This window comes from Hakea prostrata, unplaced genomic scaffold (assembly GCF_041222555.1).
Source record: "Hakea prostrata isolate BN-2017 unplaced genomic scaffold, UWA_Hpros_2 contig_17, whole genome shotgun sequence".
NCBI lineage: Eukaryota > Viridiplantae > Streptophyta > Magnoliopsida > Proteales > Proteaceae > Hakea > Hakea prostrata.
In genome coordinates, this window is record NW_028291136.1 from 406,832 (window position 1) to 425,442 (window position 18,611).

Below are 18,611 nucleotides of genomic sequence, written 5' to 3' on the forward strand. Positions count from 1 at the left end.
CTTCACTGAAGCTACCACCCGGAGCGTAGTATGCGGGATCAAAGTCTGTCTCAAAGGAGGCGCCATCAGAATCTTCGATACCTGTAGGATAGGCTAAAAACATTGTACAAAAGGAATGAGTTCGAAGAACTTAGCAAGGTAGTTATTCCATAATTTGAAATCATACATATACAAGACATAACATAAATGCATTGTGAAATGAAGCATATGATGCAAATATGATTCTAACTCTATGAATGCCAGTCTCTATGTTAGACATGCTTTAAGTCATAGCACCGTACTTCTTTGGGTTGTCAGTCACTCTCCCTCAACCTATTCCGTATCTTGGGAATGCCGGTGGTAATTGGATAAAGTCATCTCAAACCATGGTAGGGGAATCGGTCACCGCTCTCCCACATCACCATTTGGTATAAGTACTGGCGCATGTCACAGTAAAGCCTAGCCCAATGCAAGTCATCTACTCAGTCATATCAAGTAAGATCCAGATACGTCCATTCCTCGCCCCTGGCGATCCTTTCCGGTATCCTTCACACTAGAGTCAGCGTAATTCAGATTACGGACTCATCAACCCTATTGGTCATCCACAAATAGTAAACGGGAAGCTCTCACGTCCTCTCACGGATTGGTTACCGGTCTTGAGCGCCCGTGAGCCCGAGTCTAGCTATTTGCAACCCTACCAATAAATGGCCCCTTTCGGGTATCCGTAGCATGGTTTATGTCCCCTACCGGATTGGTTACCGGCCTAGAGCGCCCATCAAACCATACACTACCACGGGTCGTTCGGTCTCAATGCCCTTCCAATTCGGGTTTGACATGACAAGGACAATCCTAGCCAAACAATTAGACAATCCTATGTATGTCATCCAATAACCCGGGAAAGTGTCGATAGGCACCTTCGGAGAACATCCCATACTATTGCCTCCGATGCCCAAGGACAGAAGTGTCAATAGGACACTCCCGAATCCCAAGTTATATGTGGGCAATCACATATTCAAGTTCATCATTTCTCACACATTCAATTCATCTCATCATAAAAGTAGATTCATGATATTGAAATGATTCATCATAGACACAAGTAATCAAGAATAATAAATTAATATGACAAGAGTATATGAATCGCAATACTACTATCCTAACACATGTATAATAGTCTTATAATAAATAAAAGGAATCAAGAGCATGGAACGCAATATCGCCGAAATTCGGCGAAATATCGCCGAATTTCGGTGGTTTCGGTTCATGGCGAACCGAAACTGCGAGCGAACTACAAACTATCAACATATCGGCGATCTTCCGGCGATCTTCCGACAAATGGCGAAACATAAGAGAAATTTAAGAGAAATTTCATTGAAAGTCCATTCGCCGGGATTGCTTTTCTTCCCTGCTACTCCATTCTTTCTCTGTGCAGGCAAAGAACTTGAAGTTTTTGCTATTAAGGTGAGAGAGGTTAGGATTTGTACTCTGCTTTTGAGAAATCAGAGGTAAAAAATTCAAAAAAAAAAGAGACATCTTCAGAACCCAGTCTTTATTTTTGGCTTTCTTTGTCAGAACCACCATAAAAAACTAGAAACCATAAACTTCATCTCTCGTTCGCCGGAGTCACAAACACTGAACTTCATCCCAACTTCATCCCTGCAACAAAATGAAGAACAGGCCAAAAATCTCAAACATGCGTTTTTCTAATCCGTTTAAGTGAACTTCACACGCAATGTGTCTTTTCAGTTTTCATTATCTCTCACCTATTAAATGCAATCTCATCCCTTTGTTTTGTTTTCTAGTTTACGTGTTACTTTTTCAAATTTAATATTTAAAAGAAAAAACCCCTGGGGAGCCGAACATTTCATATTTCAAATGTTTAATGGATAAAAATTACCTTGGAAGCCGAACCTGCTGCAGTTACATAATTACATCTGAACCTTGTCTATTGTGTTTCTTAACCCTTAAGAGTTAAGATTCTTTTCTATTGGTTTCCAGCTTCATTCCAGCTTCATTCATGCAATACAATACTTTTATAGTGGCCAAATATCTGTTTGACTAGAGACAGAATTGAGAAGGAAGGCTTTGAACCAGATATCAAGCCTTGTTTACCACGCAAAATGAAAATTTAAAACCATAGAGCAAATGAGCAATTAATGCATGTCTTTTCAATTACTTTTAATATTTTATTACGAAATTTGGACGATATTTATCATATGAGTCGGCGAAATCTCGCCGAGATAGATTTCGCCGATTCGCTGGTTTCGGCAACCAGCGAAATGGGATATTTCGGCGAAACTTCGTTCCATGATCAAGAGACTATGTTCTTTAAGTATAAGCACAAATCATAAGTTTATGGCCTATATGTTTATGGAGATAACCATCCTTACCTTAGATTGAGTTGATGATGAATTGAGAATTACCAAGAAATGGTCCAAAAGATATGTTAAGACCCTAAACAAACATCAATAATAAGTTAAAGAAGAAATCGGGAAGATCGGATGTTAAATGGGTCAAAACTGGCTAAGGTTGCTGTCAGCAACAACTTTGGTCGATGGTCTTTGGTGTATGGCATCGACCAAAGAGGATCGACCAAAACTTCTTTAGGACAGAATAGTGGATTTTGGGGGTTTTGATCCGAAATTGGTTTTCCGGGGTTCGGATCGATCCAGAACTTGGAGGAATGCTTAATAACAGTATGAGAACACTATAAAACAAGAAATTAACATAATCCAATGGTTTAAATAGAAAGCCCCAAATAGAGCTATCAAGTTCAAGAGACAAGCATCATAGCATGAATTGGAATTGATTGCATTGGCATTGAAAAGGCATGCATTATCTAGGGGAACTTATAGAAATTCGATTAGAATCATATCCTAGTGATAAACATGTACATAGCATACCATACGACTCAGTTTTGTACAAAATGGCATGATGTGAAGAGGAAAATCAAAGAATACATATGCTAGGCTTGAGATGGGGGCATAGCATCAATAGATAGCTAAGAGGATCATAGATTAAGCAAGAGTGGACACTTGGAGTGACGGTTGTAAGGTTGTAGCACCATCTCCAAGGTCTCAACAGCAAAAGAGGGAAAGAAAAGAATAGAAAATGGTAGAGTGGAATGATGAATCATACCTTGTAGTTGTAGATGGAGACAAGAAACAATGATTAACAATGAGTTTTGGTGCAGTGTCCTTCACATATGCCTAGGAGTTGCTTTGGGAAGCTCCCCCCCACATTCTCAGGAGTGAAAATGATTGCAATAGGGCTCAAAACACGAGGCTAGTATATATAGATTAGGGAATATTCCAAAGAATCATTAACTTGGCTGACTGGGAAACTTTGGTCGATGGTCCTTGGTCGATGGCATCGACCAAAGAGGATCGACCAAAATATTTCTCAGCAGAAAAACAGGTATAGTTCAAAAAACTTCAAGCAGGGATTTGGAGGGCTATACAAGGTCAAATTGAATGGGGTTTTCTTCTACAATTCAATCAAGAAGTCTAGTTTCGGGGAATACCTTCGGATTGTGTACGGGAGGTCATTATGTACTTCAACTAAATCAATCATCTCCGATGCGCAGACTTTCATGAAACACCGATAATGTACTCAAGCGAGGGGTATCATCGTCAATGTCCATGGGCTCGGTCTCCGACTCATAGTTATCAATCAAAAGGGTCCATAAGTCTCTTCTACCACCGCTTCGGGTCTTCGGACCTAAAAACAACAGTGGATCCGGGTTAGGGTCATGGTTAGAATGGGACTAGATATTACAAGAAATCTCACCCGGGTAATCAACAGGCTCAATGGTAGGGACATAGCATGATCCTACGTGATTAATATGGAACACTCCATTCACGCTATGACAAATAAGGCAATGTCAACACAAATAGAAGGTCCAACCCAGAGATAGTCAAGTGGGACAATCATCGGGACCCTATTTGTTCTAAGTAAGGTAACCCACACACTATTTAACAAGGACTCGATCCTTATGTAAGACACAAACATTTTCTGGTTAATCCCTGAGCAACATTCGTTCGGGACTTTAATCTGATCCTCAACTAACTTAGCCATCAGAGGCGGTTGCCCGGCATCTTAGCCAGCCCGCGTCTAACCCCTTTTGCAGGTTTCACCATCTTTACACTCGTGATATCACTCGGGTTTCAATCCAGCTTGGTCGGGACCAAGATCACATCTGAGACGCAACCCAAACAATTTGTTGTGTGCATGATTCTTGCCTTACTTCCAATCAAAGGATGATCCCATCTCATAATACCCATCCCACTCCATCACTGAGTCATCTTATCTTGACTCAAACCTAATCAAGGAGTCTTTGGTTGTAATAATTTTAATATAATGGATTTGTTTTTCTGAAATTAATTGGAATTAATTGAAGTGCTTTTTTCCTTTATTCTATATTAGAGAAGTGCATTTTTATTTAGTTCAACATCAGAAATTGAGAAGTCAGATTTTGAGTGTATTTTCCTAATATAATTGCATTGCAAACATGCACACCCACGTTCATCTGTTCATCCCACACAAATGCATGGTCGATCTCGTCCTCTAATATTTGTAATTTCAGCTTTGCAAGGTGCAAGGTGGAGACACAAATAGATCTGCGTTTGGCTACCAGTACTTTCATTGATGACAAACAGTTAAGAGTTGAAGTCGAGACTTTCTGGGTTTTGTAAATTACTGGTGGGTTTTATTAGTAAACTTAAATTGCATTTTTATTTGAAATATAAACAATATTCTACCTGGAAAAATAGTACCCTTGCAATCAATACCTAAATTATTTATCCTAGAGAAGTAAAATTCAATTTACATCAAAATATTTGCATCTCCCTAGCAATCAATCGAACTCTTAGGAATTTAAGGCAAAGATGAAGAAAACATAGATATTTTTCTACATAAAAATTTTGATCCTTAGCATGATGCTGATAAGGGGAAAGAAATACAATTTGCTTCCATTAATTTATTTATGACAAACAACAGAATTCAAGTTAAACACTTAAACCTAAATCAAAGGCACATGCAAAAAGAGGCCTTTTAGTGAGCTTGTCTGTACTCAAGCTCACATCTACATTGATTAAAAAGTTGAAAACATGTCATCTTGATACGAAGAGTTGGTGTCACTGGGCTGCATAGGGCAAGGGCAGTTTGGAGACTTGTTACACAGAGTGAGAGAGAGAGAGAGAGAGAGAGAGAGAGAGAGAGAGAGAGAGAGAGAGAGAGAGATCTTCCATGCAGGTAATCTGGACCAACCCCGAGGAAAAACCCTAGAGGGAAACGGCAAGAGTTGATCATAGTTACGTTACAGGTTAAAGATGAGCAAGTCAATCATCCAGGATTAACTCTAATCACACTGCGGGGACTGGATGTTATTCCAAAGGAGAACCCTAGCTTTAACGGTAAAAAAAGGACTTAATCTAGTAGGTTGACTTGTCAACTAACAAAACTGACAGAAGCGATGATAAAGATAAAGATGAGGTTACTACCCTCTAGGAAGAATTTTCAAGAACCCAAGAAGCCCTTCACCGCGCGCAGCCTTGGCTTTGAGTAACTCATGTCACTCGTTTCTGGTCAGTCATCTCCTTGGTAATGGCCGGAATGCAACTTGAGCTCCTAGCAATCCCACCCTTCTTTACACCACCACCCCTATCCCTAGGACTTATTGATTTCGCCCTAACTCCTCTCTCTTCCAACCCTGTGCTCTTCTTCAGTATCTCTCTCATTGCATCGGCTTGGAACAAAGCGGGGTATCTCTTACCAATTCTATTGAATCTTCCACACATATTCATGTGAGAATTCAAAGCTTCTTCTCCTTTCCCTCCGTTCTTCTCCACCTCTTCCTTCACTGCTTCAGAACACAAACCACATATCCACTTACCTGAGAACTTGTCACGTACGCGCTGAATGTACTCCAGCGTATACTCCTCGCTCATTCCGCAACACTCACACTTGGCATCCTCTACTTCAGTGATTGTCGGTAGCTTTATATCAATAGCTTCTTTGCTTAGATCAAAGGAGATGTCTGAAAGAGTCCGTTGTAGGCTTTCCATGGACAGCCTTGGTGGCTTGCTTAAGTTGTTGTTGGTCCGTGAATAGGATGTAACAAGAGTTTCTCCATTTGGAGCCATGATTAAACTGCTGAGAAGAAAAGGAGAAACCTGACTTGACCTAAAGTAGTTGGTTCAGAGTGCTTAGGAACTGAACAACAAAGCTAGAGGATTTGAAGAAGTCATCTGCTGTGAGAAGAAGTTAAGTCCCAAATTCCTAATTTATACAATTCCTGCACAACCTTTGGGAATCAAAGAGTAAACAGGTACTGGTGGACTCAAGAAGTTTCTCGTGCATGTAATCAATTAAGAAAAAGAAGCCTCATGAATGCACTAGATATCGGTATCGCCTTCGATTATTCAACAAATAAATTTATTTTAGTGGACGAAGGACTGTAGCTTTGTTCACCAGAAAGGCATTAAGTAATAGAATTACTGAAAAAAAAAAAAAAAAAAAAAAAAAAAAAAAAAAAAAAATATATAAATATATATATATATAAATATAAAAAAAAAAAAAAAATATATATAAAAAAAAATATATATATATATATATATATATATATATATATATATATATATATATATATATATATATATATATTATATATACTTCTTTTTTCCAGTTAAAGCAATCACGTTTGGGCATTTGAGACCATAGATATGCCAATGGTTTCCTTTATTGAGTTACTAAGACACCTTTTTACTTCGAAAAGGGAAAATTCAGATGTGTTAGCTCCTCAACCAAAAGAACGGAAGATCAAAAAAGTCACTAAAGATCACGAGAAGTACATTTATGAAGATAAGATAAACGATCATGGGGCAGGGAACTTGGTACACTTAGAGTCACATATCTTCAAAGAAAAGAGGTTGACAGCTTAATCACAGATATCCTGGTTTAATCATGCAGGTTCACAGAGAATCCTAACTGTCTACCTTCCAGACAGCATGTTAATAGTTTTGATGTTATACTATCTCCTGTGATGAATGCAAAAAGTTAACATCAGAAAGCCACTGATGCATACATGCAAGAGTATAGAGAGGACAAATTATAGAGAAAAAGAAAAGAATTTGAGTGGAAATAGAGGCGATAGGAGAAGAAATATGATGTTCATCTATGAGGATGTAACGACTGTCTGTCATGTCCACAGAACCATCTAGACTAATTAAAACTCCTTGCATGTCACATCCCAACCTGGGGTTATCTGGATCAGCCCGATGGCATGGGACTCCCATATAAACCCCCCCCCCCCTAGATCTGCCAGATACAATACCATAACTGATGCACATTCAGAATACTGAAGACAATACAGCATAAAAGTTTACATTGACTTGATATGGAAGTAATTGCGAAGAGTAGTAGACTAAGTTAAGCTATACAGACATTCGAGTTAAATTTTAAATCCAGTTTCTAATAGATTTTCCCATGCAACTCTCTCCCATTCTAACCCCTGACCCTAGGAAAAGTGTGATTTGTAGAAACATGTTAACAAGTGCAAATAGTGTGAAATCCAGCACAAACCTAGCCAGGACACCCTACCTTGATAACAGTGTTGCTATCTTTGAAAGTCTTAGGAAGTCATGCCAAACCTTTTCTTAGGGATAATGGATGCTCAACCACGAACAGAGAAGAACACAAGCAAAGCACACAAGGGAATTTAATATGGTTTGGCAAAACCATGCCTACGTCCACTAGAGAGAAAATGAGTTTCACTATTTCAAGGAAACCTCACAACAGTCTCACACCCATAAAGTGCTACCCTTTGCTTGCCCCCAATCCTTATCCTCAGGATGGGTTCCCCAATCCCTTATAGGGATTGATTCCCCAACCCAAACCCTGTTTCAATTACAAATACAACCAAAATCATAATTACATGGACCCACAGAATACAAGACACCCAAACCCAACACCTTTCCCTTAGGGTAAATCCAATGTCCCGAAGTGAGGAAGAGGTCTCTATAGGCCTTCTCTATAGAAGACATGGTGTTTGACCCAAAACCCATGGATATTGTTGATGGTGCTCCATACTTGGATTGTCAGTGGTTGATAAGAAACTGCACCTTGAAGAAGGGGAGTTTAGTTGATGGACCTAATACACTTCCGGACATGATTCGAAGGTAATTCTCTGACCTAGACTAGTTAATTGAGTTGTAGGAGAAAGCCCAAGTAGATTTGAGTTGATCTGGCCATTCAATTCCTTGACCTAAGTTGTTGTTCTTGCTTGGTTGACTAGCTGGTCGATTGGCCAGTCAACCAAGTAGTCTACCAGCTGCATTTTAAGCCCGAGAATTTTGGGTTCTACTTAAGTGGACTTCGTGGCTTTAACCCTATTATATTGCTACAACTCTCTGAGAACGTGGAAAGACTCCTCTTAGGCCCCTCCTTGGCATTGGTGAAGGTCTTCTACAAGAATCATAGTTTTTCTTCTCAAATTTCTTCTACAAGATATGTAATCTCTCATTCTCTCTCTAATCTGCTCCTACCTCATCTCATTCTTGCTATTGGGACTATGAAGATGGTGCTGCAACCTTGCAACCACCTCTTTTTTTGTCTCTCTTTACATTTGTATAAACCTCTCTCTATTCAACCAATGCTATGCATCTCATATTTGATTCTTAGCTTACATTCTTATGATTTTCTTCACATCAACATAATTTCCTTCCCTAATCTGATTTCTCCAGCATTTAGGTCTGATTACATGTTAGTATGTATCTCTAATCTATTGCTCATTATCCCATTGACTGAATTCCCAACTTCCCTTTGCAATTGCAATTGATTTCATTGAAAAGCATGATGTTTAGCATTTAGAAGCTACGGTTTCAAATTGGGGATTCTTAATTTGACAATTGATTGATGTTAAAATCTTTGCTAGATAGTCTTCATTTACTGTTCCTAACATTCCTCCAAATTTCGGAGTGATCCGGGTCTCGAAAGTTAGGTTTTGGATAAAAAATCAAAATCTGCCCCGTTACTGTCCATGTGAAACCCAGCCCTATTCTAACCCTGACCCTGACCCGGAACCCTTGATGTTTGTAGGTCTGAAGACCCGGAGTGGAAGAAGGAGAGACTTGTGGGTCCTCTCAGTTGAAGATTTGGTGCTAGATTCTGAGCCCATGGACATTGACAGTGATGCCCCTTACTTGGATACATTGTCAGTGTTCAGTGAGAAACTGCACTTAGAAGAAGGGAAGCTTAGTTGAAGTGCTTGATGCGCTTCCGGTCTTGTTTCAAACGTATTTCTCTAATCTAGACTTGTTAATTGACTTATAGGAGAAAACCCACCTCAATTCGGATCATTCTAGCCCTTCAATTCCCTGATCAAGCTTGCTATCACTGCTCGGTCGACTAAATTGGTCAACTGGGTCAGTCGACCAAGCCAATCGACCAAAGGATTCCCAAATCTAAGTAAAAGATGCTTTTTGGATATTCTCTTCTCTACTTAAGTGAGCCTCGTGTCTTGAACCCTATTTTACACTTCTGGCTTGCTGAGAACAAGGGGAGAGCTTCCCAAAGCACTTCCTTGGTAGTGGTGAAGATTATTCCATTCAAATAATTGTCAATCATTGCCTCGTGTCTCCATTAGCATCTACAAGGTATGATTCCTCTCTCTTGCTCTCTATTCTACTCTTTTCTCTTCTTCTTCTTGCTGTGTAACCTTGGAGTTGGTGCTGCAACCTTGCAACCACCACTCCAAGTGTTCATTCTTTACAAATGCATGATCTCATTCCATTCTTGCCTATGCTATGCTCTCCTTTTTATTCTTGCAAATGCATTTCTTAATTCTCTTCTTAGCATCTTGTATTCTTGTCCTAAACTGAAGTATGAAGCATGCTAAGTATGATTTCTATGCTAGCATTTGATTGTAATCTATTGCTTATCAATTCCCCAAGCTAATTCCCTAATTCCCCTTGCAATTTCATTTGATTTCTATTGATGCTATGATTCTTGTCTTTAGAACTTAGGGTTTCAATTTGGGGATTCCTAATTAGACCTTTAGATTAGGCTAATTACTTGCTAGATAGTGTTCTTATACTTTTACAATCAATCCCTCAAAGTTTCGGATCAATCCGAGCCCGTAAGCTAGGTTTCGAATCAAATTTCACTATTCAGCCCTGCACTGTTCACTTGGTCGACTGGGTCAGTCGACCAAGTCAGTCAACCAATTGATTGTTGAACTGTGTGCTTCGCCGATATGACCCGTTCGACCTCCGATTTTCCGATTTCTTTTCTAGTCTTTCATTTATGTTTGTCTAGGGTCTTAATACCATCTTTGGATCATTCTTTTGAGATTATTGGATTATCACGATTGCGACTCAAGTTAAGGGCGGTTATCACCATACGACATAGACTATGTGATTATTACGTTGATGTTGACAACTTAGTAGGCTTAGCTTATTGGTTGTATTTAGACATCATATGACTACTGTAGGTACCTTATGACAGTAGTATCATGTTTACATACTCTTGCTTATCATGATTATTATTTCTTGTTAAATTCATATATGATTGATCATGTGATGTTATGACTTATCTTTCAATATGATGAAGTATCATGTATGTATGAAATGGTGAAATTGAGAATGTGATTGGATAAATATGATTTGGTATTGGGGAATGTCCTTTTGACATTTCTGTCCTTGGACATCAGAGGGAATAGTATGGGATGTTCTCCGAAGATGCCCATCGACGCTTTCCCAGATTATTGGATGACATACAAAGGACTTGTCTAGTGGTGTTGGCTAGGATGTCCTTGATGTATCAGACCCGAATCAGAAGGGCATTGAGACCGAACGACCCGTGGTAGTAGTGTGATTTGATGGGCGCTCAAGACCGGTGAATTATATCTGTGAGAGGACATAAATCACATTGTAGATACCCGAAAGGAGCCATTTATTGGTGTCACATCCACCCAGGGGGTACCCTATCTGGATTACTCGGTGGAATGATCCACAGCCCAAAAGATCAAGTTTAGGAACGATCATATCGACTTAGCCCAATAATATAATCAAAAGCAATAACAAAATCTTTGTATTCAAATAATTTAATAAAGAAAGGATCTCAAAAGGATCACAAAGAACATTAGAGTGCAGAAATGATACCAATAAAATAAATAGTCAAATTGTGAAAAGAAGGGGGAAACCTATTCTACAACAACAGCGGAAAGTAGATCGAATAAAAGTAAAGGTTACAACCGGTTCTCAAAAGAAGAGAAAGAAAAAGGTAAGCAACTAAGTTACAGTTTCTTCTAACTTATACAATGTTTCCTTAATAACATAATCATATGAAACTAGACAATGCTGAATCTGCAATGACGAACATCAGTCTCGTACTGATAGTCTTCACCAACGTAGTCACCATGATCAGTAGTGTATGAGTCATCAATTTGGTCTTCATAGTGTTGACCATCATAGTCAATAGTAGTAGTACCTGCAGATAAGTCTAACAAAAGATGTTGCAAAAAGGAGTGAGTTCAAAAGAACTCAGCAAGGCAGTTATTTCATAATAACACAGATACTTGATACAAAACATAACATGATGCAAGATGATATGAGACAAATGATGCAAGTATGAAACTAACTCTATGTATACTAGTCTCTATAGGTAGACATGCTTTAAGTCATAGCACCATACATCTTTGGGTAGGTCTCAAGTCACTCTTCCCTCAACCATTTAAGGTATCTTGGGTTCTTCGGTGGTACTTGGGTCCTGCATCCCACAAATAGTAGACGGGAAGCTCTCACGTTCTCTCACGGATATGACTCACCGATCTTCCAGCGCTCGTGAGCCCAAATCTACCTATTTGCAACCCTACCAATGAATGGCCCCTTTTAGGTATCCACAATGCCATCTATGTCCTCTCACGGGATGGTTACCGGTCTTGAGAGCCCACAAATCCACACTACTACCACGGGTCGTTCGGTCTCAATGCCCTTTTGATTCGGGTCTGATATGACAGGGAATTCCTAGCCATACATCTAGACAAGTCCTATGTATGTCATCCAATAATACTAGAAAGCGTCAATGGGCACCTTCAGAGAACATCCCATACTATTCCCTCCGATGTCCAAGGACATAAATGTCAGTATGACATTCCCCAATCCCAAATTATACCTACTCAATCACATTCCCAATTCCATCATATACAAATGATATTTCATCATATAGAAGATATTGAATAAAACATGATCAATCGCATATGTAATTAGCAAGAATGAACATTCATGATAACAAGAGAATAGATAAGCATAGCACTATTGTACTTGAAGTACTTACAGCAGTTATATATTATAAGAAATACGATAAAGAAGGTGAGTATACTAAGTTTCCAATCATAAAAGTAATATTCACATAATCCATGTAATTATGGTAATAATTGTCCTTACCATAATTGAGTCGAAACTAATCCCAAAGATCACTTAGAATAGTCCCCAACTTAGTACTTGAACCCTAGACAACATATGTGCAACATTAGAGAAGAAAACAATCAAATTAGAGATCAAACGGAGCAAATCGAGCAAGTATAGAGTTGTTGCCTTCATCTGGTCGACTGATTGGTCCATTGGTTAGTCGACCAAGATGAACAGTAACAGACTGAATAGAGAAATTTGTCTGAAACCGATCTTCCGGGACTTGGATCGATTCGAAACTTGGAGGGATTGTTTATAACAGTATATGAACACTACACAACATGTATTAGCATGATCCAATGGCTTAATTAAAAAAACCCAATTTAAAACCCTAATTTCTATATGCTAGAATCATAGTTTTCAATGAAATTGATTGCAAATGCAAGGGAATTCGTAGAATCAATTAAGGGAATGATGAACAATAGATTAGAATCAATTACTAACAAGGAATCAGACCTAGCATACTATAGCAAATCAGTTTAGGGGATGAAATCATGATGTTATGAAGAAAATCATAAGAATGCAAGGTTAGGTATCATGTATAGGGAACATAGCATTGATAGAATGCAAATGAGGTTTAGGCAAATCTAAAAGACAATAGAAGAGGTGGTTGCAAGGTTGCAACACCTTCTTTATAATCCCAACAGAAAGAATAAGGTGAGGTAGAAGTAGATTAGAGAGAGAATGAGAGAAAACATACCTTGAAGATGAAATTAGAGAAGATGAACAATGATCCTTGTAGAAGATCATCACCCAAACCAAGGAGGAGCCTAAGAGGAGCCTTCCCACGTCCCAAGAGAGTCCCAGCAATAGAATAGGGCTTAAGCCACGAAGTCCCCTTCAAATAGAACCCAAAATGACCAAAAAACCAGATTTTCTTGGGCTTATAATCCTTTGGTCGACTAACTGGCTAGTCGACCAAGCAGTCGACCAAACAAGAACAGCAACTTCGGATAGGGATTCGGAGGACTATACGGGGTCAAATTGAGTGGGGTTTTCTCCTACAAGTCAATCAAGAAGTCTGGTTACCAGAAATACCTTTGGATTGAGCACAAGAGTTCATTAGGTTCACCAACTAAGCTCATCTTCTTCATGCTGCAGATTCTTAACTAACACTGACAATGCATCCAAGTATGGAGCACCATCAACCAAATCCAAGGGTTTCGAGTCAAATACCATGTCTTCTATAGAGAGGACACATAGAGAACTCTTCCTTCACTTCGGGACATGGATCTACCCTAAGGGAAAGGTCTGACATGACTTCCTAAGGTTTTCAAAAATAGTAACACTGAAAACAAGGTCCAACATCAAGGTCTAACATCAAACAAGTCTTTCTTCACCCAAAAGAAATAGGGTGCCCAGGGCTGGGTTTCACAATTGGTAGGGTTGCAAATAGCTAGACTTGGGATCACAGGCGCTCGAGACCAGTGAGTCATATCTGTGAGAGGACGTGAGAGCTTCCCATCTACTATTTGTGGCTGACCAATAGGGTTGGTGAGTCCGTATTTGAGAGAGTCGGATACGTTGACTCTAGTGTTAAGGATACCAGAAAGGATCCCGAGATGGGAGGAATGGACGTATCTGGATTTGACATGATACGACTGAGTAGATGACTTGCATTGGGCTAAGCTTTACCATAACATGCACCGATACTTTGACCAAATGGTGATGTAAGAGAGTGGTGACTGAAACCCCAACCATGGATTGTCCGAGAAGGATGTAGGACCCATTACCAACTGGTGCTGAGTGACTGAGACTTACCCAAAGAAGAATGGTGCTATGACTTAAAGCATGTCTACCATAGAGACTAGCATGTATAGAGTTAGAATCATATTTGCATCATCTGTTTCATATCATCTTGCATTATTTTACGTTTTGTATCATAATACTTATGTATTATGCAATAACTACCTTGCTGAGTTGTCTTGAACTCATTCCTTTCTGTGCAATTATTTTGTTAGATTACTCTGCAGGTGTTGAAGAACTTGATGGCTCCTTCATCGAGATGGACACGAATGCCTCATACTGTCACATCCCGCCCTAAATCCACCAAGGGGTACCCTATCTGGATTACCCGAGGGAGTGATTCACGGTGCCGCCGATCAAGTTTAGGAACGATCATAGCCACTTAACACAATAACATAATCAAAAGCAAGAACAAATCTTTGTATTCAATTACTTTAATAATAAGAGTGAATAACAGACCTCAGGAGGATCACAAAAGAACATCAGAGTGCGGAAATGATACAAATAGGATAAATAGTCAAAGTGTGAAAAGGAGGGGGAAACCCATCCTATAATAATAGCGGAAGGTAGATCGACTAAAAATAAAGGTTACAACCGGTTCCCAAAGTGACAAGGGAACAAACTAAACTACGGTCTCAACAAATCAAATAAAAGGTTACAAAGAGAATGAGACGATATCCCATCCCTAGCACACAAGTGCAAAACCGAACTGCTCTAGATAAGAAACAATCCCGAATTGCTGGTCTTCACAAACGTAGTCACCGTAATCAGTATTGTATGAGTCGCCAACTTGGTCTTCAAAGTGTTGACCATCATAGTCAATAGTAGTAGTACCTACAGAAAAGTCTAACAGAAGATATTGCAAAAAGGAGTGAGTTCAAAAGAACTCAGCAAGGCAGTTATTCCATAATAACACATATACATGATACAAAACATAACATGATGCAATATGATATGAGACAAACAATGCAAGTATGAAACTAACTCTATGTATGCTAGTCTCTATGGTAAACATGCTTTAAGTCATAGCACCATACTTCTTTGGGTAGGTATCAAATCACTCTTCCCTCAACCATCTCGGTATCTTGGGTTCTCTGGTGGTACTTGGGTCCTGCATCCCTCTCAGACAATCCATGGCTGGGGTTTAGGTCACCGCTCTCTCACATCACCATTGGTATAAGTATTGGCGCATGTCACGGTAAAGCCTAGCCCAATGCAAGTCATCTACTTAGTCATATCATGTCAGATCCAGATACGTCCATTCCTTGCCCAAAGCGATCCTTTCCGATATCCTTCACACTAGAGTCACGGATATTACTCACCGGACTCATCAACCCTATTGGTCATCCACAAATAGTAGACGGGAAGCTCTCACGTCCTCTCATGGATATGACTCACCGATCGTCGACCGCCCGTGAGCCCAAGTCTAGCCACTTGCAACCCTACCAATAAATGGCCCCTTTCGGGTATCCACAATGCGATTTATGTCCTCTCACGGGATGGTTACCTGTCTTGAGCGCTCACAAATCCACACTACTACCACGGGTCGTTCGGTCTCAATGCCCTTTCGATTCGGGTCTGATACGATAGGGACATCCTAGCCATACATCTAGACAAGTCCTATGTATGTCATCCAATAATTCGGAAAAGCGTTGATGGGCATCTTCAGAGAACATCCCATACTATTCCCTCTGATGTCCAAGGACAGAAATGTCAATAGGACATTCCCCAATCCCAAATTATACCTATTCAATCACATTCTCAATCCCATCATATTATACATAAATGACATTTCATCATATAAAAAGATACATACCATAACATGATCAATTACATATGAATTTATTAAGAATACATAATCATGATAACAAAAGAATATGTAAACATGGCACTACTATACTTGAAGAACTTATAATAGTCATATAATGTAGGAAATACGATAAAGAAGGTAAGTCTACTAAGTCTCTAACATAGAAGCAAGAATCACATAATCTATGTAATTATGGTAACAACCATCCTTACCTTAAGTTGCGATGATGATAATCCAATAATCTCAAAAGAATGATCCAAAGATGGTATTAAGACCCTAGACAAACATAAATGAAAGATTAGAGAAGAAATCGGGAAAATCGGAGGTCAAACGGGTCAAAACTGGGTGAAGTTGCAGTCAGCACATGTTTGGTCAATGCTCTTGGTCGATGGTATCGACCAAGGAGGATCGACCAAAACAGTCTCGAGCTGCATATTGGATTTTGGTCCGAAATAGGTCTTCCGGGGCTAGGATCGATCCGAAACTTGGAGGGGATGCTAGGAACAGTAGCAGGAGACTACGTAGCAAGAATTAACATGATCCAATGGTCAAATTGAAAACCCCCAATTGGAAATCCTATGATCTATATGCTAGAACCATAGTCTTCAATGAAAATCATTGCAACTTCAAGAGAACCTAGGAATTTAATCAATAGAATGATGAACAACAGAATATAGACAATTACTAACATATAATCAGACCTAATTGAAAGAGAAAATCAGATTAAGAGATGAATTCATGTTGTAAAGAAGAGAAAAATCAAAATAAGAAAGCAAGAACATCATGTATGATAATCATAGCAAGGAAAGGGTGAAGAGAGGTTTAATCAAAGCAAAAGAGCTTGTAGAAGAGGTGGTTGCAAGGTTGCAGCACCTTCTTCACGAACTTAGTAGCAAGAACAAGATGAGGTAGAAGTATATTAGAGAGAGAGTGAGAGATTACATACCTTGGAGAAGAGATTAAAGAAGAGAGACAATGATTCTTGTAGAAGATCATCACCCAAGCCAATGAGGAGCCTTCCCACATTCTCGGGTGTTGAATTGAGTAAAATATGGTTCTAGGTTCAAGGTTTCACTTAAAAAGAGGAAAGAATATCCAAAAAGCATATTTTTCTTGAATATGGGCTTGTTTGGTTGATGCCTTTGGTTGATGGTTTCAGCAGAAAACCCAGATTTAGTTCAGCAAATTGCACTGACACCCCAAAATGGAGGCTTTAAAGCACTGACACCCCACTTTATGTTTAAAAAACACAAACACCCAATTCAATAAACACACTAGTCCATTCTGTTAGTGAAACTGTTAACCCACTATTATTATTTTTTTAATTCCAAAAATACCCTTACTAAAATCTGAGAGAAGAAAGCAAATCCATCTTCTTCAACCGTTCAGAAATTCTGGCTTCATCGTTCTTCAACCGATCTGTCTGTATCATTATAGCTACAGATGCCCATGTTACCACAATACACAAAAACCATACACTGATCTACAACAACAACCCATGTCTCAACATCCACACCATTACTCCCACCGGAGCTATAAATCCTTAAAGAACAAAAGAAGTTAGATGAATAAGAAATCTACAAGGGCAAATACCCATATGACTAGAAAAAGAGATGAAAAATTGATAATGTTAATAATTTTCTAGATCTAGCATGGATCAATTACTTATGTAAACCTATCTACCGAACAACAGTGTACAAGAGAAACCCAATTCAAATCAACTTCTCTGAAATGCTAATAGGAAACCAATGGAAAAGTGGCAGAGAACCTACCTTTTTGTCGACATAATCAGCCGAGAACCTGGCTTGGGCACGCTGGTAAGGATTAGAAGGCAACAAGGGAGAAACATCACTCCAAGTCTCATCGATGTATTGAACAATGTTTAATGATTCGCAGACGGTTTGCCATTGTGAATGAAGACAGGGATCTTCTTATGAACAGGGTTCATCTGAAGAAGCAAAGGGCTTTTCCCTAAGATTTTCATCCTTGTTTTCATATTTGATGCCTTTCTCTGCTAAAGCGATTCTGCATCTCATCCCAAATGGCTAGGCCAGAAATCAAGAAGAGTAACATCATTAGCCATTCTTTATCAAAAATTGTAGAGCTTGAAAACGTCAATGACTATGGAAGGCAGCTTTAAACCGAAGCTACGTTGTTTGGTTGGAACTGCATACAAACATTACTCCCACCAGAGCTATAAATCCTTAAAATAAGAGTAAGATTACCCGTGCTGAGAAGATTAAAAGAATACAACCCAGATTCATCAAAGAAAGATTACCTGAATCATCGAGTGTTGCAGTCATAATGCCACGATTGCCGGTGCCGGAGTCCCATACAACACTTCCATTACCGTTGAGGAGATGAAGATCACCATTTTGGAGGAACTGAAAAACTCCATTAGAGTAGACAAGTAGCGAACTCTCTGTTCTTGCCTTGTGCCTCTCTCTCCTCCTACTCAAACATATAGAGATGGGAAAGAAGAGAGATTGTGACAAAATGGTGTTCTATGGCTGTTGACAGGCATTAGGGGAAGGATGCATACGAAAGACCGATTGGTTGAAGAACGATGAAGCTAGAATTTCTGATCGGTTGAAGAACGGTGGATTTTTTTT

The 18,611-nt window shown here is 39.2% G+C and overlaps 1 protein-coding gene across 1 annotated transcript; it reads right to left on the reverse strand.

Moving 5' to 3' along the window:
- Positions 1 to 4,869: 4,869 nt before the first annotated feature.
- LOC148999298 (CASP-like protein (DUF1677)) lies at positions 4,870 to 6,216 on the reverse strand. Its single transcript, XM_089141294.1, has one exon. It carries the CDS (start codon positions 6,117 to 6,119, stop codon positions 5,544 to 5,546), a length of 576 nt encoding a protein of 191 aa, XP_088997420.1. The 5' UTR covers positions 6,120 to 6,216; the 3' UTR covers positions 4,870 to 5,543.
- Between the last annotated feature and the right edge of the window lie 12,395 nt (positions 6,217 to 18,611).